The sequence below is a fragment of the Gopherus evgoodei genome, chromosome 15 (genome assembly GCF_007399415.2).
Source record: "Gopherus evgoodei ecotype Sinaloan lineage chromosome 15, rGopEvg1_v1.p, whole genome shotgun sequence".
Classification (NCBI taxonomy): domain Eukaryota; kingdom Metazoa; phylum Chordata; order Testudines; family Testudinidae; genus Gopherus; species Gopherus evgoodei.
The window spans coordinates 27,346,740-27,369,619 of NC_044336.1; the positions used below are offsets into that span (position 1 = coordinate 27,346,740).

Consider the following 22,880-nt stretch of genomic DNA (forward strand, 5'->3'; position numbering starts at 1 on the left):
CCACTTAACCAGAAGCCATCTGTCTCTCTAGGGTGTGCTGAACTGAAAAATAACTAACTGGGTTTTACATTTCTAGCCATTCCTGGCCATTCCTATTTTGGAATAACACAGCCTTGCGTGGAAATAACAAAAGATGTGAATTAAAATCCATTTAGTTATTTTGGTGCAATTTTGTCCTCTTTTCACACCAGCATTGTAAGGAGGCTCCAGGGCCAATCTAGACACAAACAAGAAGCTGTGGCCTCGTGCCCTCTCGATAGTTACTTAGCACCTTTGCTGCCGCTGCGCTTTCATTATTTGTATTTGTTATTGTAGTGCCTAAAAGCCCCATTCATGGACCAGGATCCTACTGTGCTAGGCGGTGTACAGACAGAGAACAAAAAGATGGTCCCTGCTTGATGCTGGCAAACCAGGTGCCAGGACTTGCCAAGGTTTTAGGCCTCAGCCAAGCACAGACAAATTCCTTGCTGTAAACCAGTGTTTCACCAGTGTGTTGGGGCTCGTATACACTTACAGCACTGCAGCGGTGCCACTGTAGTGCTTCGTGAAGACACTACCTATGCCAATGGGAGAGCGTCTCTCGTCGGTGCATGTACTCCACCTCCCTGAGGGCAGGAACTATGTTGGTGGGAGAAGCCCTCCCATCAACACAGCATCATCCATGGCAGGAGCTCAGCTGATCTAACTGCATCACTCAGCGGTGTGGATTTTCCAAACTCCTGAGCAACAAAGTCATTCCAACGTAAGTTTGTAGTGTAGAGCAGGGCTTAGTAAGGTTAAGTTAGGTACTGAACTTATAATAATGTGTTTAGACTTTATGAAATGCTCATACATTGCTGCATGCAATAATCTCACTTACAATATCTTTATCACATGCTATAAAGTAATATTTAAGTTTTTGCTTTATAACTGTAAGAAGTGTTCGCCCTGAACTGGTCAGCCTGTCAGAAGGGATCATCTCTTGCCCACCAGGGAAGACTATCAAAACTAAATGGGCCACTGTGGAACATTACAATACAAAATCTTTTCTAATTGCCCCAGCACAGGCTATGTGCAAAAGGGCTCATCCCATCAGCTTGAATTCTGAAAGAAGGAAATAACGATAGTGAACAAGAACATTTTTCAATCTGGGGTAGCCCTAAAAGACATTCAGTATTGACAGATTACTACAGCTCCGCCACCTTTTAAAACTATAGACTGCAACTCGTTTGTGTTTATATGTTTGCCTGCTTTAACCTGTAAATAACTCTCATTTCTTTTTCCTAGTTAATGAAGCCTTAGTTAGTTTACGATACGACTGACAAGTGTTGTCTTTGAGATCTGACCAGGGGTAAGTGCCTGATCTCTTGGGACTGAGAGTAACCTGAAACTTTTGAGATCTTTGGTGTATGGCAACCACCTATTACTTAGCCCGGCTTGCCCAGGTGGTCAGATAGACTGGGATGCCCAAGGGGACTGTCTGTGATTCCATGGTAAGACTACTGAGGTGCTTTAGGAGTTCACACTTGTTAACGGGTTGGTGAAATTAATTACAGAATGTCCAACCAGTCTGAGGTGGCTGCCCTGCCTTTTGACAGTCTGTCGTGAACCACTCCAGCCAATGTGCCACCTTGTACCAGACAGCTAACAATCTAAGTACCTCAGCTGTGGCCCATGAAATCAATGGAATGTAAGGATGTCCCTGGGGCTTCAGCAAAACATGTGCATTTGACGAGGGTGTATCTGGATTGTTTGGCCATCAAACAAATGGTTAAACTCGTACATTTTGGAGAACTCCTTCTACAACAGAGATAGGGGAAATCCCTGCTACATTCTCCATTAGGAGAATGTCCGGGAGCTAAACACTTGTGCTTGTTTTTATTGATTCACAGCTATTTCTGCGCTCTGGACAGAGTGCTGCTTGCATAGCATTGGCAGTATTGATCCTGCATGGGAGTGTCTGGCATTTCCTTAAGCTGATGCCCAGTTGCTGAACAGGGAATTCCCTTTGGCCAAGACTTTCTAATTTCAGCCTTTCAGTTTGCCAGTGAACACCTAGCAAAGCCAGGATGCTAATAGTAACACATTAGGTTTGCACAGTCCAATCCCACAGCTCTGTTTCTTGAACAGTCAGACGGAGGGCAAAGGCCCTTAATTAGAAAGCTCTGAATCACACACACTGATACAACCACTTTTGTTCTGCTAATCACTACAGACACATTCCTGCCCTTCTCAGCTAATGAGTATTAATAGTTAATGAACAGCCTAGGAAGATTATGTCAACTTTCCCACACACACGGAAATGATGTTCTGAGGAGTTCGCCATCTGTCTCGCTCTTCAGGGGCTCATTAGAGAGAAGGGATTCATGTCCAACAAACCCCCAGGCTTCTGCAGCCAAAGACTGGGGAGTTACATACACTTTTATGGAAGGTAAAGGCAGGGCTTGACATGTACTAGCCAAAGGACTCAACCCACTAGACAGAGCCTGATAAAGATGCACCAGCTATTCTCTTTCCTGTCACAGTCTGATATTATGGGTATGTCATACGTTTAACTAACAACACACAAACAAAAATCCCACTGGCTCAATGCGATATCTGTTGTCAGGGGCGGCTCCAGGCCCCAGCACGCCAAGCGCGTGCTTGGGGTGGCATGCTGCAGGGGGCGCTTTGTCGGTCACCAGGAGGGCGGCAGGTGGCTCCAGTGGACCTCCTGCAGGCATGCCTGTGAGAAGTCCACCGGAGCCGCCTGCCGCCCTCTCGGCGACCGGCAGAGCGTCCCCCGCAGCATGTCGCCCTGCTTGGGGCGGCGAAATGTCTAGAGCCACCGCTGTCTGTTGTCACCATTTGGAAGCCGTCATTCAAACCCTTTTACTCAAGGATGGTTTGAAACGTTCCTACCAACGAAGGAGCTTTATGCACTCAAAAGACTACCCACATCTCCCACCTGCAAAAAGCCCCCACACCACAGCAGCCACATTAGATTAACTTGCTGTACTCTCCACTGGGCACCTTGGGCCATCCAGATAGGATCATATACTCTTCATTACACTCCCCATTGTTCATTAACTACATATGTACAAGACAAGGAATGGGAGGGAGAGAAGCAGCAAAGCCTTCCAGCTGACATTCAATGGGATGCCAAGTCTGACTAGAAGGCTCTTCCCACCCCAGCTGCTCATAGGTAAGAGGAAAGAAAGCACTCACCTCCCTGTTTACTTCTGTCAAGATAGATTGAAACCCTTCGGGCCAGACCTGTGAGAAGACAGGGAGTAAGGGGTGATGCTAAGGGTAAGTGGGTCAGCCAAGGCAAAATAAAACTGAAAGGGTTAGAAAAGCAACTCAAAGTAAAGGAAAAGAACAGTGAAGGGAAAAGCAGCAGCACCAAGTCAAGTACATGCTTCCAACTAGAGAAAAGGCACTGGTTTGATTTTAATCACAGCGGCCTTTTCCTAGGAAGCCATTAACGAGCTTCAGTCTGTTTGCCAACACCACAGATTTGATTGGTAAGTTTCTCCCTGAAACTGGACACTCTCTAGATCCTTTTTATAGTTTTGTTCTTTGGTATAAAATAAAATGCATCTCATTGGAGAGTGACAAATGAAAATCAAAATGACCCATGACATAAACATCTGTATAGATCAAAACAAACACAAAACAGGAAGTTTTTTTTGTCATTTCAGGCTTGAGTGTGGCTGAGCAGCAGTATAATGGGGTCTCCTGCACCATACTTCAGTGGATTGCTAATGAACATTCAGTCAGAGAAAATTTACAGATGCTAGTTAGGCAGTTCTTAAGTGGGGAATTAGCTGTAGAACGGATTAGTTTTAAACCTTCATAAACCCTGTACAGCAAAAGAAGCTGCAGGGTGGCAGCACGTTCACAGGGTATGGCTGTGTTTAAATACTTGTTGAGATCCCTGCTTATGTCTTGCATATGGACTCAATGTGTTCAGAAAGTGCTGCTGGAAACAGGAAGGTCTCATGCACACTCTGGTTCTCTTGCCAGTCTGGACAAAGGAAAGCAATGTAGGCTTACACAAGTGGTATACAGGAGGAACTGGGAGGGGAACACAACACTTAAGTAAATGTAATTAGATGGATTCAAGGCAGCTGGTTGTGTTTCCACACACTCCTCTGAGTCCCAAAACCTGAGTTTTAAAAGAGCTGAGATGCTAAGATTGGAGGTGGCAGTTTATGTTCCATTCTTCCTCACAGATATGGTTTATCTTGAAGGAACAATGGGAAAGTTGCAATTTCGCTCATGGGAAGTGTCTGCACCACTTCTTGTCTTCAGAGACATAGCTGTGCAGCTGCATGACACACGCTGCTGGGCCAGACAGTGCAAGTTCTGAGTTATCTTATACAGGCTGCTTGTACAGAAACCTCAGGATGGATACAGTGCTACTCACCTATCTGACACCCCTGGGATCTCCAGCCACTCATAACGCTACTGATTTGCAAACCTCCCTATGTTTCTGGTAAATACTTGAACCCCAATGCCCACAGCAGTAGGACCACATCTTTACAGCAACTCCTACACTGCTCACTAGAAAACGCTCCAAGTTTTCCTTAAATGCCACATCAGTTTTGCACTTGCAGATCTATTTTTTGCCTAGTTCAAAACATTAGGCTATTAACAACGTGAGCTTTGCCTCTTTTTCAGACTTCATCCTCTGGCTGGACTTAGGGACTGTCCACACAAGAAAGTTGTATTGTTTTAACCAATGGTGTGAACCCAAATTGGTGCAACCCCTTGATTAGACACTTTTATTTTGGTTTAAGAGCAGCCCCCCCCCCCAAGTCCCACTTCAGCTTAAATGGATAGGAAACAGGTTTGAACTGGATTGAAATAAGAATCTCTTAAATCAGAATAACAGTATCAACACCGAGGGTTGCACCAGTTTAACTAAATCTGTTTAAAACCAATTTAAGTTAAACTGATGCAACTTTCCTATGTAGTTATGGCCTTGCTTCGGTTCACGCATCTCAGCCAGGTGAGGAACTGATGGACACTAAGCAAGACTACTCTGCTGTTGTGATATAAATTACAGCGCTAAAGCAGGAGTGGGCAAACTTTTTGGCCCGAAGGCCACATCTGGGTATGGAAATTGTATGGCAGGCCATGAATGCTCACAAAATTGGGGTTGGCGTATGGGAGGGGCTCTGCCTGGGGGTGCAGGATCCGGGGTGGGGCCAGAAATCAGGAGTTCAGGGTGCGAGAGGGGGCTCCGGGGTGGGGCAGGGGGTTGGGTGAGGGCTCTGGCTGGGGATGCAGGCTCTGGGGTGGGGCTGGGGATGAGGGGGTTGGGGTGCAGGAAGGTGCTCTGGACTGGGACCGAGGGGCTCAGAGGGTGAGGGGGGATCAGGACGTGGGGAGAGGCTCAGAGTGTGCAGGCTCTGGGCAGCCTTAAGTGGCTCCTGGAAGCAGTGGCATGTCACCCCTCCGGCTCCTACGTGGAGGTGCAGTCAGGTGGCTCTGCTGGGAGCTGCCCTGTCTGCAGGTCCCACCCCTGCAGCTCCCATTGGCTGCGATTCCTGGCCAATGGGAGTTGAGGGGGCAGTGCTTGGGGCGGAGGCAGCATGCGGAGCAGAGTCCCCTGGCTGCCCCTATGCGTAGAAGCCGGAAGGGGGACAAGCTGCTACTTCCAGGAGCCGCGCAGAGTGGTCCCCTACCCTGCTCCCAGGCTGGAGCGGGAAAAGCCTCAGACCCTGCTCCCCAGCAGAAGCTTGATGGCCGAACTGTAATGGCTGGCAGGCCGGATGCGGCCCACAGTTTGCCCATCCCTGCGCTAAAGCCATGGAACTCCCATCACTTAAAACACCCTGCTGATGCCTTTCAGACTCCTGTAGGAAGTACCCTGGTTTCTCTATTAAGCGCTATGCGTACTCTTCCTTTCCCTACTCTAGTCTGTTCTCCACAAATGAGAGAATTGCATGGAAAGATGTTGTGTTTCTTAATGTCTCATCTATTCCTGATGCTTATGCCCATGCAAAGTCAGCATCCTGGTTGCTGTGGAGAAGACGATCAAGTCACAGAGGAAGGATTCTGACACTGGGGGTATGGATGAAGAGAGAGGAAGTTCAACAGCAGGAGTAGCTGAACTCCAGTAAAACTCCTGGTTTCATGTAAACATCCTTAGTTAAAAAAAGAGGCAAGTGAGGGGCAGAAAATTGAGAATGTGAACATAACTGCTTCAGCGCTGGACTGTAACCTGGGTATCTGCAGCAAAAGCTAGCTCTTCAGTTGAGAATCTCATTTCCCAGGGAATCATTTCACGTGGCTCTTTTGAAATGAATGAGTTTATTTCTCTCCCCATAAAGAAATCTACATTTCTCTTCTGAATCTAATCCAATCACTCACTGGTTGAACAGCAAAGAAAGCCGCAAAGCCTGGACTTGCTTAGACCACAGGAAAGGGTGTAGAAGATGCATAACAGAAAAAGACTCAAAAGTTTCAGCACTGCTGTCTTGGCAAGCACAACTTCCTGACACTTGCAACTAAATCAGTTTTTGCTTCTGTTCATCATCTATTCTGCAATGTCAAACATTGCTTCTGCGTACCTTCCTTTTGCTGCTGCTTTCAAGGTCTGCAGAGAGCAAGATGTAAGCCACAAAAGCCCTGCCCTGATTAAAGGTGCATGTAGGTATTGGGGGAGAAAAATGGGAGCAAGCCAGAAGGGATTCAGTCTGCATTTGTCAGCATCTCCTGTGAACTCTACTCATTATGCAGCAAGAAGTGGATGATAATGGGAGCCTTGGGGAATTCCTAGAGGCCAGTGATTTGGGAAAGTCCATTACCAGGACAATGGAAATAATATCCTGATTCCTGGGAGGGAAAAGCTTAGGCAGCATCACTCAAAAAGGCTGATGTTAGGGAAAAAGAAATGGAGAAATGAGAAACCAACCGAATGAGAGTCAAAAGTGCAGCTTGACGTGTGTGGCGAGTGATTTTCTCTCCTCTGCTCCAGAGCAAGAGGAATAGGGAGCCAGGCACTTAATAGCTCAGTGCATTGGCTCCTTCCTGCTTTTGCCCCTGCAAAGAGCAGGTTTAAATCGTGGCAATTTTCACAGCACGCTGCAAACTCCCAGCAGTTAGTAATTAATTACGTGCGTGTATGACAGTGTGGTACAGAGCCTAAAGTTACAGCAATCATACTTTTCCCTGACTAGACTACCACAGAGCCAGGCATACACTGTGAGGTGTGAAGGGAGAGGCACCAGTCCTGAATCCAACAAAGCAGCACAAGTAAAATCCAATGAATAGCTAAAAAGCCATTAAACAAGAGAAGCAGGAAAATGGGGGGAGGGAGGGGGATGTTAAAGGGAGACGCATGGGAAGTAAGACTGAGCTGTAAAAATTGCTAGCCTTTGGACATGTCTACCCAGACGTTTAGTTTGCAGCAAGCTGAGCTGTGAATCTACCCTGCACTAGCATCCTATTCACAGTTCACGTGGACCCTGCATAAACTGATGGTGCCATCAGCAAGGTGCACATGGACAGTTAGCGGGAGGCCAGCAAGTGTGGGGCAGATTCACACCCAGCTCACTGTGAATTAAATGTTCACGTACACAAGCCCTTTGTTATATGGGTGGAAATATTTGTTTGACAAGTCACCAAGAACCAAGTACAGGCTGTGCTGGCTCTGACGGTATTACATAGGGTCTAACAGAGTTATACTGGATTAGCACCAGGGAGTTTTCAAGTAAACTATGCCAGACGCCTGAGATGAGCTACACAGGCTGAGAAATGAGAGCTGCCAGAGTTTAAGGCCATAATGGACCATTACGATCATCTAGTCGGACCTCCTGCACAGCGCAGGCCAGAGAATCTCACCCAGTGGTACCCGCATCAAACCCAAAACCGCTGGTTGTGCTACAGCAGATCTTTGTAAAAGACATCCAACCTTGATTTACAGAATTCAAGTGACAGAGGATAATTGTCAGGTCACTGATATATCCTCAGGCCTTGGACGGAGAGAGCATCCCCCCCTAGTAATACCCTAAGACAGGTTTCACAGTCATCAGGATTAGACTCCCGGTTTCGGCATTGTGCATGGCTGAGTGGCCTTTCTGCCTGCAGACTAGCTTGGTATTTTTTAAGTTCCAAGGTGATTTGAGTCTGATTGTGCCGCTGTCCTGTACATATCAGATGAGATTGCCCACTCTTCTACCAACTCTCACTCCCTGTCATTTATTGTGGGTTAAGTGCTAAAATGGAACACAAGCTTAGTGTGGTCATGAGTGCAACGTGCAAAGTTGTGCAAAGGGTGAGCAGCCAATCAAAGGGAAAGAGGAAACAAGTGAGCTATTCATAAAACCCAAATCAGGGAAGACATAACCACTGCTACAGCCAGTTCAGGGTAGGAAAGTGCTCAGTACACCCTTGTTCTACAGTTCTCTCCTCAGGAGCAAAATAAGTTAACTTAGTTCCATGCTACTCCAGTGGAGCCTCTGATGGACAATGTGGCTGTACTCCTCTATTCCACTGTTGGAGAATTATCCTCCATCTCTACCTTCTTGCACAGCTACTCCCCACCTGGCTACTCCAGTCATACTTAGCTCAGAAGAGCTTGTGTTGGAGGTTTATGTGGACAAGGGGAAAAGGAATCCCTTACCAGGGTTTGATGAGACTCCACTCCAAGGCCCAGAGACTGTTAACAAGGATGTCACTGAAGGCTTGTTCCACTTTGCCTATCCCCAGAAAAGGTTCCACCAGGGTAAGTTATTTCTACCCCCAGATGGGAATTCAGCACAGACTCACCTCGTGTGGTTGGCAGCATGTCTGACAAGCCCTGCCAAGCAGTCACCATCTCGGGATTCTTTTCCAGGTCTGCAAAGTTCTTCCACACTCTGATAGCACCGTCATCTTTAGGAGCATAGAAAAAAGGCAATGTCACTGCTGGTACAGATGTCACTTAGTTACCTGGGAGCAGATGGAGAAAGGAACGATACCCTAGAATTGCAATCATGGACTCCTAAATGGAATGAAAATACCACCTGACCTTCCAGGCCCCTTTCTGAATGATTTATCCTACACCTGTTCATTAGGGGGGTTCTTCTCTCTAATCTTATATCCATGCAACCAGAGGGTAAATCCTTCTCTTTGAAACAGTTCATTTTCACTAGGACTTCTCTCTTTTCCTTCCCTTCTATCAATGCTGAGAACCAAAGTACTCTACTAAATACAAAACACAACCCAGCACGAGCTTCACCAAAGCGCACCTTCTTGGCACAAGCCCTTCACACCAGCATCATGTCTCTTCTCATTTTGTTCCCACCAGCAAAAGAAAGAGAAAAGTCCTAGAGGTCTCAGAATCCCTCTCACACATTTCTTAATTATACCATAATTGCACACTTCAGCACTGACTTTGAACAACAATTGAAAACACTCAGACCGTTAGATTTACAACAGTTCCCTGGAAGAAGTAAATCCCTCTCACAGCTCCAGAGGCCGAAGAATGGAAAAAGCAGTACTTGGTGCTATCCTGCAATAGGGCAATCTATAGAAGTTCTTTTCCCAGGTGATTTGTCAGGGACAGGGAAGAGACTTGCAGAGAAATTTGGAGCCATTTGAGAAATTATAATGGAAAACAATATACAGGCAGGCCATGCCCACTCTACAGCTAAACCTGTGTTGGTAACAATATTTGACAGCATAGTTGTAGCATGGTTTCCCTGTCTGTTGTGGACAGGATTTTCTTCCCATTAAAAATAGTGCTGACTGAAATTGTGTTGCCTCCACGGGTCATCTATACAATAAGGTTGTAACATGGTTTGTAACTGTGTTGGGCGAGGACTCAACACCATTCATCAAATGAATCAGGCAGCAAACGAGATTGAAAATGATACCAAGAAGTGTTTAGTGCCTCAAGTTCAACTCAAAACAGTTAAATTATTCAAACCTGCTAGCCATAAACGTCTCCCATGAGCCTCCCAGGCCTGGAATTCCCACGGAAGGGTGAACGGCCTATCCCCGTAAAGGGGAGGGGAGGGCTCAGAACATCTCTCATGCATCTGAAGCCTGTAAATGCTTCCCCCCTCTCTTGCCCTTTGACCATTTGGTGACTGAGGGTGAACTCACCTGTGGCAGTCAAGAGCAGAGAGCAGTCTTGTCCATTCAGGTATTCCATTGCTGTGATCCTGGTGTAGCGAGGGTTCCCATTGTGGAAATAGTCCAGTTTCTCCCCCTTCTCCCAGTCCCAAAAACTGGGAAAGGTAGCGGAACATCAGGTCAGATCTCCATTCACTGCACAAGCCGTAAAAAGCAGCTTTCCCACTAAAGGTTACATGCACTGGGTACCAATTTAATTTGTTTTTCTCCTTAAGAGTATTGAGTGTCTTTTTATTAAAGCCTTTCTATAACATCTCCGGCTTCTGCAGAGGAAGTAATAAGATTAATATCCTAACCTGTTACAAATCTAGTTATAATGAGGATCCTCTGCCTACTGACACAAAAGGCCACCTTATTTGTTTAACACAGGAGAGATGCAGACTTCAAAACCATCACATACTGCACCTAAGAGGAACCTAAGTCTCTAGGGGGCTTTCCATGTCCAGCCAGCGTGAGTGGGACCATGCGGGGCGAGGTGTTCAGCCCAAGGCGGGGTGAATTGTGTGTTGCTCTGGAACAGGGCCAGCTTTAGGCTGATTCGCCCAACTCCCCAGATTCGGGCCCCGTGCCACCACCTTTTTAATTTTTACTCACCTGGCGGCGCTCTGGGGGTCGTTGGCAGCATTTCGGTGGCAGGCCCTTCACTTGCTCTGGGTCTTCGGCTGCATTTCGGCAGTGGGTCCTTGAGTGCCGCGGAACACCCGGAGCAAGTGAAGGACCTGCTGCGGAAGTGTCGCCGAAGACCCAGAGCACCGCTGGGTGAATATGAATCAGGCTCTGCACTTGTTAAAGCTGGCCCTGCTCTGGACAGTACTAGCAACAATGCTGCTAGCTGCAGAAGGAGCCCTACCGGACCCATCCTCAGCTGGAAGGAGAATAGCTATGGAAGTAGATGGGGAGAATATGAGGACAAGCATATCATCCCCCCAACAAAGAATTCAGAGCACTTGGTATCCATCATTGTGGCTGACAGTCCTTACATGTGCAGTCATGACCCTGGAGGCCAATCCCTTAGGATCAGAAAGACAGAAAACTCTTACCAGATGCTGTCTTTATCAGCTACTGCTATACATGGTGTGAATGGATGGAACTTCACCACAGAAGGAACGCCTGGATTCCTGTTCAGAAAGATTTGATCATCTAGCCGTGAAATACCTGGGGGGAGAGGGAGGAGAGGGGAGAAGGGCACAGGGAGGGGGGAAATGAGAGAAAACCCAGACTCAGTACCTGGGAATCAAACCACAAAAAGGATATTGCTCTCTACTTTCTGTTCAATCTTCAACCCACCTTCCTATCCTTCTAAGCTTTACACTTGGCCAGTTCCTTTGTCCCACCAGACTTTGTGCCTTCTTTCACACCACCCCTTACTTCCAACTAGCATATGCCAAACCCTCATCATTTTCTGCTTCCCAAAGCCTCTGTAATCATAACCTATCTGGTGATCAGGAGTCCCTTCGGGATGCTGATCTACTGGTCTAGCAAAACTCTTTTGCGTAGCAGCACCACAGACACCTATGGTGCTACATACACAATAATAGTTTACGGTGTTCTCTCCCTAAACTAGAATCCTTCACTCTTGCCATGTTGCTCAGAGACCTAAAACTGTTGGCCTCCCCCAACTGGCCTATTTGGGGCTGAATCTCTTCCTCCCTACCCCACTAGAGAAGAAAAATACCACCTAGGAAGAACCTATGCCGGAGATGCTTAGTCAGTGAGCTCTCTCCCGGACATGGGAGCTCTTATCCTCTGTGAGACCGAGAAGCTGCACAGCAATTCTCACGGTCTCGCACTCCTGAAGTTATAGTTGGGCATCTCTGGCAAATTTCAAACTGGATGAAAGCTTTTCTCCACCAGACAGTGAACGTCAGCACTGTTCAGAGCAGTCTAGCAAGTGGGCTAGGTGTTCGCGGGCTCAGATCTCACATCTGGCCTTCGGTTTGTATCCACGGACGACACTGCTGTAATAGAGGGCTCCCAAGTCCAGAAGTGTCGTGAAATGATCCATGTCTACATCACTGTTGTAAAATGTTGATGGAGCTTCCATAGGAAAGGGGCCAAATCCTAATGGGAAATTCTCACAAAAGCCTGAAACACTGCCAGTTGTTTACACGTCAAGCTGCTAAATATTCTAGGCTCTAGTATGTGGAATCTCTGACGATCGTTTCACAAAGGTTTTATTTATGCAGGCAGAGTTACACAGTGTGTGACTGTAGGATTTCTGACTTTGGGAATTATCATCAGGATAATCATGGTGGCATCATAAGTCATTGCAAAATTTCTGAAAACCTAAATGATTATAAGGTAAGATTCCAAATCATTGCCAACGTATGCGGCTATATCCACTCCACCTTAGGTACTAGTAATATCACCAAGGGTTGTGGCTGAAATGCAGAATCCTGAGCTGACAGCTTGTCAGCAGATATAGACTTTGAGATAGTTTGTTTTACAATGCATTGATTTAAGTCTATTTTAATTTGTTGTTAATATTTGGGATCTTGGGTGTGTGATTTTTACAAATATTTTGCATTTCACTTTCACAGTCTAGACGACAGAATCTGAACCTGTCCATGAAGAGATTCAAGCCCATCAGGCTGACACCAATCCCCCTCCTTTGTACTATCTGTGTTCAGAAAAGGTTTCTGACTCATCCCCTGCACTTTCCTGGTTTATGATATTCTGCCGTGGTAGGCACCAGGCCATCCATTGTATAAGACTCAGGCCTGCCAGTCCTCCAGCTGCACATGAGAAACAGTGTCTCGGATAGCATCTTGCTCAGCAGATTAATGTTTCACACTGATTCTCTCCTTGCCAGCATCGCATATGAGAAAAACACCCAAAACTTTCTCTTCCATGGTGGGAGTATCTCTTGAACATGCAGCCACACACTGAACCACAGCGGAGGGGAATGACACAGATTCAGCCCCCACGACTCACTAGCTAAGCAAGCTACAGAATGAGTAATAGTATCAGGTCTCATCATAGCTACATAAATTCCAGAGGCCACTTTAGTGGGCTAAGCTGAATTCAACGACATTAAAAAAACATCCTAGCCTGACTGCCACTTTGTAAATGCATACCGAGTTATAAATAAGCAAGATCAGCTTTCAGCAGAGCACTAAATATATGTTAATGAAATATGAATCCAAGGCGTATTAGAGGAACAGCTGTAAGTGTAAACGAGGCTGCACACAAAAGTGCTAAAAAATATAATGGGATATGAGGCATAAACAATCATCTCTGGAGCTCGGTGGAGTGGGGGAATTCTGGAGTCATTCAGATGCCTGCTAAACATCTAGAAGACAAGACATCATTCACCTTTGCAAAACAAGCTGGTTTGGCATGACTGTAACCTGAGTAGCATTTGATACACATCAAAAACCCTGACTGTGCCCTTTAGGCCAGGTGGGGACTCTGAAGTTTAACCTGCCACCCCTTGGAAAATGTAACTCACAATATCATCAGAACTTACAGGACAGGAAGAAAAGGCCAAAACAGTAAATCAATAGAATCTGTTAAGGGCCTCTAAATTATCCATTTTGTGCTGGACACTTTAGTACTTGCGGACAAGCCATCTCTGACGGGCAGAGCTACTGAAAAACCCAGCTGCTGACTTTCAAGGCCAGGGTTTCAGGGTGAACACATGCATTTAAAATTGTGAACTTTGTCAATTCTTTTAAGCAGGAAAACCCATTCTTATGATAGGTTCTCTTTTTCTCAAAAATCTCATCTCTTATTTCTTCCCACCCCAAGTTCTACTTAGATGGTTACATAAAATGACAATCATTTTTGGCTGAAGTCGCTATATATGCCTATATTCCTTAGATGATAACATTGCATTTAAGTTTTCAAAAGGGAAGGAGAACGTCTACACTTACCACAAGTGGGTCAATCCCCTGAGCAGGAGTAATTACTAGCAGTAAATGAAGCCCTGTAAGCTTCAAGATAAATCACCTCTAGGGAAACACTTCACAGTTGAACAAGCTCCTATTCCCCTAATGGGACCCATGAAAAAGGCCAGTGACTAGTTAAACACGCTGGTCTCACAAAGATTTTGCATAGTTTATTGTTATTTATTGTTTGTATTATAGGAGTGCTTACAGGCCCTGGCTGTAGGGGGAGATTTTGGCAAACCAGTAAAGTGCCTGAAACCACTATGGCTTATTGCTAAAAGCAGCCAAGTCAGCAGGCCATAAAGTGGCCATATAGCAAACTCAGCTTGACCAAGGCAGGAGGGGAGGGAGTTTGGGGTGCCACAGAAAGGGCAGCTAGACCCTTCCTGATAAGAACTGTGTTGAAGTTGCTGATACATGCATTTTAGAAGAGCAGGAATGTCTACTGGGGCCTCAAGGCTGCAAACTCTGGGAAAACCCCACACCTGGTTAATCAATAATCAGAAGGAAGCCTCTTGCTTGACCATTGAAACTACTTGCTTAACAAGTTTTCTCTAAGGGACATGGCATTCTATTACTAATGTATAAATAAGGGGGAAAAGTTTGAGGTAGGGGGACTCTTCAGGACTGGATTCTCCCTCTGGATGCATCTTGTGTTTCCCACCAGCAGATGGGCTGCCGCTGTGCCACTCGAGAGCCACACTCCGCTCGGTAATTATCGGGGTTGGAGGTGTTTTACTAACTTGTTGCAGATGTGTGTAAGTGCTTGAGACTAAGTAAAGTTTATCTTTAAGTGAAAGCACTCTTGTGTTGCCCTGTTTGTGCAGCCATCTATCAGTCGGACAGCTGTGTCTGCCCTGATTTATTTCCTGACACTACCTTGCACAGAGTAAAAGTCACCAAGAGCTTTGGGTTGAAAGAACCCCAGGTAACACAGCTAAGCCCAGTGGTGGGTGGGAAGAAGGGGGCATAATGCTAGCTGCGGTACATGAGAAAAGTGTCTAAGAAGTAGAGAACTCACCCTTCTGGATGATCTTCTGTGCTTGCTTTCTGACGCGGGTGTTGCGTAGAAACCGCCACTCCCTCTCTTTGCGGATCTGGCTCTCCAAATCATGCTCTTCTGGAATCTTCCAATAAATTAAAATATTAATAAAACAAAACCAGCATGGCTGTAACTATCCAAACCCAACTCTCTCTCGCACTCGCCAGCCAGAATCAGAGATTCTTCAGCATATGCAACCCTACATCCAGCTGCTGACAGCAAATGGAAAGAGCACACAGGACCGTCTGATTTTAAATATCTGAGCATCTTTTTGATAGGACTCGTCTCATTGTTAGTAATCTTTTCCTTTGTCCCTCTCCTCGACAGGTGTCCTGTATTTTGTCTCATCTTATTTATTTGTATTATAATGGTAACAATTACACTCTCTGAGGAGAGAAACGAAGCAGGTCTCTGCAGGCAGACAGTCTTTCACTGGGAATACCACAGAGAAGGCAGGGAACTGGTCAGCCTGGAAACACCCGGTCAGAAAGAGGAGAGACACAGATTGCCACCCAAGAGAGCCGATGGCCAGGGAGTTGGAAGCCTGAGAGTGGATGTTGTTGTTGGACCACAATGGGGAAATATAAGTGCAGTTGCCCTAAATTATGACACCAGGTAGCCCCTGCAATGAACCCATAGACAAATTGCACCTTACAAAACTATCCCAGAGCCAACCCAACTACTTTCCTCTATCGAAATACAATATAGCTTATTTTGCAACTCATCAAAGCATCATAAAACATTTCAGAGCAATATATAAAGAAAGAATGGCGCTCTCACACAGGCAGAAAGTTTAACACTTGTATAAAAACCTTCCTTCCATTGTCTAGAACTGACAAGAGGTGAAAGATCATATTAAGTATTTTATTTTTAAATCGCAAGGTTTTCAGGTTATCAGTGCAGCACTGACTGACAAACTGAAGGAGTGTTTTAGCTTCCCTTACTGGAAAACGACAGCTTGCAAGGAAATTCTGTAACCTCTTATCTTCTCATCTTAATTACACACCAGTAGAGCTGGGCTGGAAATGATTTTCCTGTCCCAGGAACATTTTTGAGAATGCCATTCCCCGCACCCCCCTCGTTCTGCATAGTAATGACACCGAGATCTTTTGACTTTTTTTTTTTTCAACAAACACAACACACCTAGAGCCAGGCTGCACCCCAGAGGAGCCAAGAGCCCAGTAGTTAAGACACACGCTTGGAATGTGGGAGATCCAGGTGCAATGCCCTGCTCTGCCTGCATCAGACCAGAGGCTAGAACTTGGGTCTCCCATATCCCAGGAGAGTGGTCTGACCACAGAACGGCTGGCTATTCTGGAGTATTTCTCTCTCTCTCTCTTACCTTACCTGTCAAAAGTTTCACTGAAACTGGTACCTTCCCACAAGAAGTTTCAGCTTTTTGTCAAATCAGCAATTTCTAACAAAAAACATTTTGAGGGAAAATCCAACACCAGCTCGAGACACAAATCCCTCAGTCTGAAAAACTCTGAGGCAACTGAAATAAGATATACTCAATACCATATAACTGGGTCCTATTTTGCAACCCCTCCTCACACTGTATAGCTCTGAGGTTGAATAGGACTAAGTACTAACCAGGAGTATGAGTTGCAGAGTGAGGCCCACAGGCATACAAAGGGCTGGAAGGGACAGCAGGTGGTCACCCAGTACATCTCTGCGCGATGAGGCAGGATTAATTATACCTAGACTGTCCCTGACAGATGTTTTCTAAACTGTTCTTAAAAACCTCTAGTGATGGAGATTCCATGACCTTCCTAGGTCAACTGTTTAACTATACTTACAGCTAGAAAGCTGACCTAATATTTAACCTAAATATCCCTTGCTCCAAACTAAGCTGATCACTTCTTGTCCTATGGTGGAAATAGAGAACACCTGATCACCATCCTCTTTATAACAACCTTTTACATATTTGAAAACTTAGCATGTATCCCCCAAGTCTGTCTTCTCTAGACAAAACAGGCCCCATTTTTCAAGCTTTCTTCATAATTGTTCCAGTGCAGTAACCAGAATCTTTGCAGGCTTGAGCTAAATGTTTAATTTATCTCTGGTCAGGCCTAAGTTAAAAATTTTTGTGGGTATAGTAATGTCATGTAGGTTAGGTCAAAACTATGAGCGAGGGGTCTGATTCCCCTGCCTGTGTACACGTACCAGCAGTAGCTCTGATCCAGACAGCATGAGCATAAACAGAAGTGTAGCAGGGGTAGCAGCAGTGAGGGCATGGCTGAGCTGTGCTGAGTACAAACCCACCAGTTCCAGGTGGCTGACTACATTGCTATTTCTACTGACGCTAGGGATGAAAGCCAGTGTGAGTAAGCATACCCAAGCAGGGGAATCACACTCCTAGCATATGGTGTGGGCACAGCCAGGGCCGGCTCCAGGCCCCAGTGCACCAAGCACATGCTTGGGGCGGCATGCCGCGGGGGCGCTCTGCTGGTTGCCCGGAGGGTGGCAGGCGGCTCCGGTGGACCTCCCGCAGGTGTGCCTGCAGAGGAACCGCTGGTCCCGCAGCTCCGGTGGAGTATCCGCAGGCATGCCTGCGGGAGGTCCACCGGAGCTGTGGGACCAGCGGACCCTCCGCAGGCATGCCTACGGGAGGCCCACCGGAGCCGCGGGACCGGTGAGCAGCAGAGTGCCCCCCCCGGCGTGCCGCCGTGCTTGGGGCAGTGAAATGGCTAGAGTCGGCCCTGGGCACAGCCTTCGGGAGACAACATCCTCTGTGACATTTTTATACTGGCAAAAGCTCCAACAGAGATGTAGTTGTAACTTATACCAATTCTTTGAGCACAACAAGCTATCTTGGCAAAACACTTCTTTGCCCAGGATAAAGTGTGTCTACACTAGGAAGGCTTGTTGATATAGTTATGCTGCAATGAGTGTTATTGGGTTGTGTATTTTTAAATATGTATAAGCCAAAGCACCTTTAAATTTAAAGGCACAAAAATTCCTTTCATAAAAATATCAATGAACGATGCACTAACGGTTTTATTCAGAACTGTGATATTAAAACAGTAAATACAGCAGGTAAAGGGCTTTGTCCCTTTCAAAATTTCCTTTCTTCCCATCCTCCTCTTAAAAACCATTATCCATAGCAAGGGACAGATTCAATGAAGATGGAGACTGGGGTGACCAGTAAGCAGTGTGCACTGCCATGTGAGAGTCCCAGACTCGATACCAGTTCTGGTCCGTGTGTTACGGGGCAGCATGCTCAGCTGCTGGGGCTAAGAGTGTCCTCCTCTTTCAGAGCTCTAGAACAGAGTTCTGCAGCCCAGCAATCGCGAGGGAGCCTCAGGAGGGGACTGGGGGCACGCAGGCCCCTCCCACACAGGCACTGTAGAAGAAACAAGTGAAAGGGACAAAGATGATTTTTCTGCCATTTGATGCATCCTGGCTCACAAAAGTTTGAGAACCACTGCTCTAGAACCACCCCTCTGGGCAATTAAAAAGCTGCAACAGGGAGCTCTGATGGAATTACACTCAGTGTATGTCAGTGAAAAGGATAATTGCTGCTCAGGAAGGGGTATTTCTTGGGAGGGGGAGCAGGAGGAGGGGTAAGCCCTCCCAGACCCCCATTTTTTTTCCTAATGAAAAACAACTTAAATAGCCTGACATTACTATGCACAGTGTGTTCAAAACATCTCACACATTGGAAAGGACTCATAACAATGATTATTGGGCTGGATTGCCTTTTCTTTTTTAAAAAAAACACCCAAGTTTCATTTTGCAGCAATCTAGGGTTTATTAGAAAGGAAATGACAAATGACCAAGAATGTAAAGCAATAAACAAACCCAGGATAAAATGCATCAAAGCATATTCAAGAGCAGAGATATTACACTTTAATGAAAATCCAGTTTCTGTGGGAATAAATTGGAGTAAGATCTAAAGGCCGTCTCAAGCAGGAAGGGGAAGGGGCGTGCACAGAATTCTAACTCCATCCACGGGCATCCTGCAGCTCTCTCAGACTCGGAGTAGGAACTGTGTGTCTGTGGGGAAGCTACTGGTCCCCTCCCCTGACAAGATATGGTGTGTGCAGGGCTCAAAGATGGGGCAGCAGATTAAGGGAGCATCTGGCCTTTGCAGCTCTGAAGAAAATGGACTCAGTATTTCCAAGGACAATAGGTAGAAAGATAATGGAGAACCAGCCCAAAATGAGCTCTCTGGCAGTGACAAGGTGGGTGAGGTCGTATCTTTTATGGGACCAGCTTCTGTTGGTGAAAGAAAAGTGTTCCAGCCACACCAAGCTTTTCCTCAGGCCTGTGTAGCTCAGAAGCTTGCCTCACTCTCACCAATAGGAGTGGGTCCAATAAAACAGTGGTTCTCAACCAGCGGTACGTGTACTGCTAGGGGTACACACAGGTCTTCCAGGGGTACAGCAACTCATCTAGATATTTGCCTAGTTTTACAATAGGCTACATAAAAAGCCCTTGTGAAGTCAGTACAAGCTAAAATTTCATACAATGACTTGTTTATACTGCTCTACATACTATACACTGAAATGCAAGTACAACAATTATACTATTTTACAATGATATAGTAAAAATGAGAAAGGAAGCGATTTTTCAGTAATAGTGTGATTTTTGTAAGCAAGTAGTTTTTAAGTGAGGTGAAACCTGGGGGTACACAAGACAAATCAGCCTCCTGAAAGGGAGATAGTCATCTGGAAAGGTTGAGAGCCACTGCAATAAAAGCTATTACCTCACTCACCTTGTTTCTCTAACATCCCATGGCTGACACGGCTACACCACCACTGCATATCTCACAGTGCCAGACACACTGCGTGCCTGCTTATGACACTGCCAGGCTCAGGGGGAAATGTCCCCCCCTGCAACCATTTTGCTGTGCGAATTGGGGATAGAGGGAGAGCAATAGAGTTAAAGTTGCTGCATGCAGCCAGTACAAGGGGACAGAGAATGTGGCCAAAACAATGTTCCTTCCCACATCTCCATGAGGGACCTGCTGAGTAATCTCCCTGAGCCACTGCAGGACTTTGGCTAACAAAAATAACAAAGTACTCGAGCTCTTAGCATGCGCACGTAACTGGGGAACTCCTGGATTACAATGCAAATGTCAGTGAGCAAACGTACGAGCGAGACTTCCACCTCCCCCCCTCCCCCCCCGAGTGGTGCTGAGCACAGACTGGGAAGGAAAGGCTGAAGGTAGATACTCCAGAGAACACTCACCGATCAGGTGATTGTCTAATCATTCATTCCTTTCTCCCCTTTTCCCAGCCAGTTTCCATGGAAGCTTTAGAAAATCTTCTAGTAAACAAAAGCCCAGTGTTGGCTTTTGCTCAGCTCTCCTGTAAGCAGAGCTCCCAGAGGAACGTGGGTGTCTGGAATAGCGTTATGTGATTAGGATCATGACACACCACAGATTTCTAACACCTCTTGGCTGCCACTCAGAAAGAAACCAATTACAATTCTGAATCCTCCCACCGAAAAGTGCCATTCAAAAGCCAATGAAGTTGTTTTCTTTTAACGCTTTGCCTCTCTCTCAATGAGTGAATCAGTAGTTGGGGATCAGGAAAAGAGGCTGACACTCTTCTACTAGAGCAAATACTACTACTGGGTGATCTATCCTGGTTCATGTTCCTGCCACAATTTTATAAAGGGTTAATCTCTCTGCTGGGGCTTTGCACGACTGCCAAGATACAGTGCAGTGAAAGTGCTGAAGTTAGGGCTAGGATTATCAAGAAGGATTTGTTTATGTAATTCTCACCTTCCAGAATCCTTTCCAGCCTCTACCCTCACATTATGTCAGTATCAAACAGAATGAATACTGGCTTCTGCTCTCTGACATGAGGCTTCCATACAGCTGGCAAACCCAAGGCTGCGCTGCATGATACATATCCAGGTTTGCACGAGTTTGGCAGAACAGCCTTTTGCCACAAGAACTTTCAGAGCTTTGAGCTGGGTCAAGTTCTCTGCAGAGATCGGAATTTCCAAAGCTGTCTGCTGTTTAACTCCCCACCAAGCAATTGCAATGCAGTGTTCTCTTTGTAAATTTATTTGATAATCAATAAATCAAGTCCAGTTTGATGGTTTGAAACTGAGCCAGTGATTTATAATGGAAATTAATCCCTGCATTTTCAGAGCAAGGACTATGATGCAAAGCTAAACTCATAATTTAAATGTAATCAAGATGTGCTCGCAGTCATTTTCTATTTATTCATTACAGAAATGACTGTTTTTCTTTCCCCCTGTTTATGTTAGGAAGTAGCATCCCTGCATGAAGTACTAGAATGGAACAGCAATGTCCTTCCCTTCTACCTGCACTTGGCTCATTTTTCACTTCACTTCTTCAGCAGACTGAAGCTCCCAAAAGGCATCAGTAGCCAATCAGGGCTCTGTGTTCCTTAATGCTCCAGGAGCGGCACTTCTAGAAGGAGAATGTTTTACAGAATTCCAGCGGTTGTACAGAATACTGTTGTAGCATCAGAATATCGAAGTTGCTTGGTTAAGCATGAAGAAATGTCAAAAAAAAGTTGCATGTGGAACCTTCTCTCTACTCTTTGTGCAGTTACAGACTATTTCTCAGTTAACACAATGCAACATAACATTTCCCTTCAAACTAAGGGCTTGTCTACATGTGCAATGTTACAGTGGCACAGCTGCAGCTAGACTGCTGTAGTTTCAGTGTAGACACTGCCTGCAGTGACGGGAGGGGTTCTCCCATCAGCATAGGTAATTCACCTCCCCAAGAGGTGGGGACTAGGTTGAAGGAAGAATTCTTCTATTGACCTCGCAGCAGGGTTGGCCCTAAACATTTCGCCGCTCCAAGCACGGCGGCATGCCGCGGGGGGCGCTCTGCTGATCGCTGGGAGGGCGGCAGGCGGCTCTGGTGGACCTCCCGCAGGTGTGCCTGCGGAGGGTCCGCTGATGCCACAGTCCGCTGGTCCCGCGGCTTTGGTGGACCTCCCACAGGTGTGCCTGCGGGAGGTCCACCAAAGCCACAGGACCAGCGGACCCTCTGCAGGCACGCCTGCGGGAGGTCCACTGGAGCCACCTGCCGCACTCCCAGCAACCGGCAGAGCGCTCCCCGTGGCATGCCGCCCCAAGCACGTGCTTGGCGTGCTGGGGCTGGAGCTGGCCCTACCTCGCAGTGTCTACACGGAGACTTATGTCGCTTACCTACATTGCTCAGGGTGTGGATTTTTCACACCCCCAATGATGTAGCTGGGTTGACCTAACTTTTTAGTATAGGTCAGGCTTTAGATACCCACATGTAACTTCTCACAGTACTATGCACGACGCTGCCTACCCCAGTCAGACAGAGTCCATGCGTCGTATCACAAGTGCACAGCAAGATTATTTCATTTACACTACACATTAAGTACAATTGCAGTCTAGCCCGCAGCGAAAGGGCAGCCCAGGAGGGAGATTGTGATTAAGGGAATCAATCTTCCTCTTGGTGTCTCTGCTGCTTCTGGGACAGAGTAAGCTGTGACAGGTGGATGCTCAGCACAGCGTACGCTCATTTCCGGGTCCCCTGGCGAGGCAGGATCAAGGCTCTGCCCATACCCTGCACATTTGTGGGAGGGGAATGCAGTGGTAGTACATTGCATTGGCACAAAAGAGTAAGGGGGCCTTTCTGTTCCCTCTTCTGCTTTGTGCCAAAGTGCAGGATGTGCCAAGGCCCTTAATTATTTATATATATACACATGACTTGGAAAGAAGGGAAATTAACAAAACATCAAGGAGAAAAGATATACCGGAGCAGTATACAATGAAAATACAGGAAACAGGAATGGAAGCAAATTACAAAAATGTCTATCTGAAGACAGTACATGGCAGGGCAGTGTACTGTAGATTCGCACCACGGCTTGCCATGCGGTAAGTCA

At 46.4% G+C, this 22,880-nt stretch overlaps 1 protein-coding gene across 2 annotated transcripts in view; it reads right to left on the reverse strand.

Annotated features, from left to right (window-relative positions):
* RPTOR (regulatory associated protein of MTOR complex 1) overlaps positions 1-22,880 on the reverse strand; it is a 288,180-nt gene that overhangs the window by 22,140 nt on the left and 243,160 nt on the right. The window contains exons 25-29 of one of the 2 annotated variants that reach the window (XM_030533960.1): positions 15,004-15,109; positions 11,133-11,247; positions 10,063-10,187; positions 8,743-8,847; positions 3,187-3,234 (exon numbers count right to left, since the gene is read on the reverse strand). In XM_030533960.1, the coding sequence (XP_030389820.1) occupies positions 3,187-3,234; positions 8,743-8,847; positions 10,063-10,187; positions 11,133-11,247; positions 15,004-15,109 (499 nt within the window). The remainder of the gene's footprint in view (positions 1-3,186; positions 3,235-8,742; positions 8,848-10,062; positions 10,188-11,132; positions 11,248-15,003; positions 15,110-22,880) is intronic. The other variant, XM_030533961.1, reaches the window with a different exon arrangement.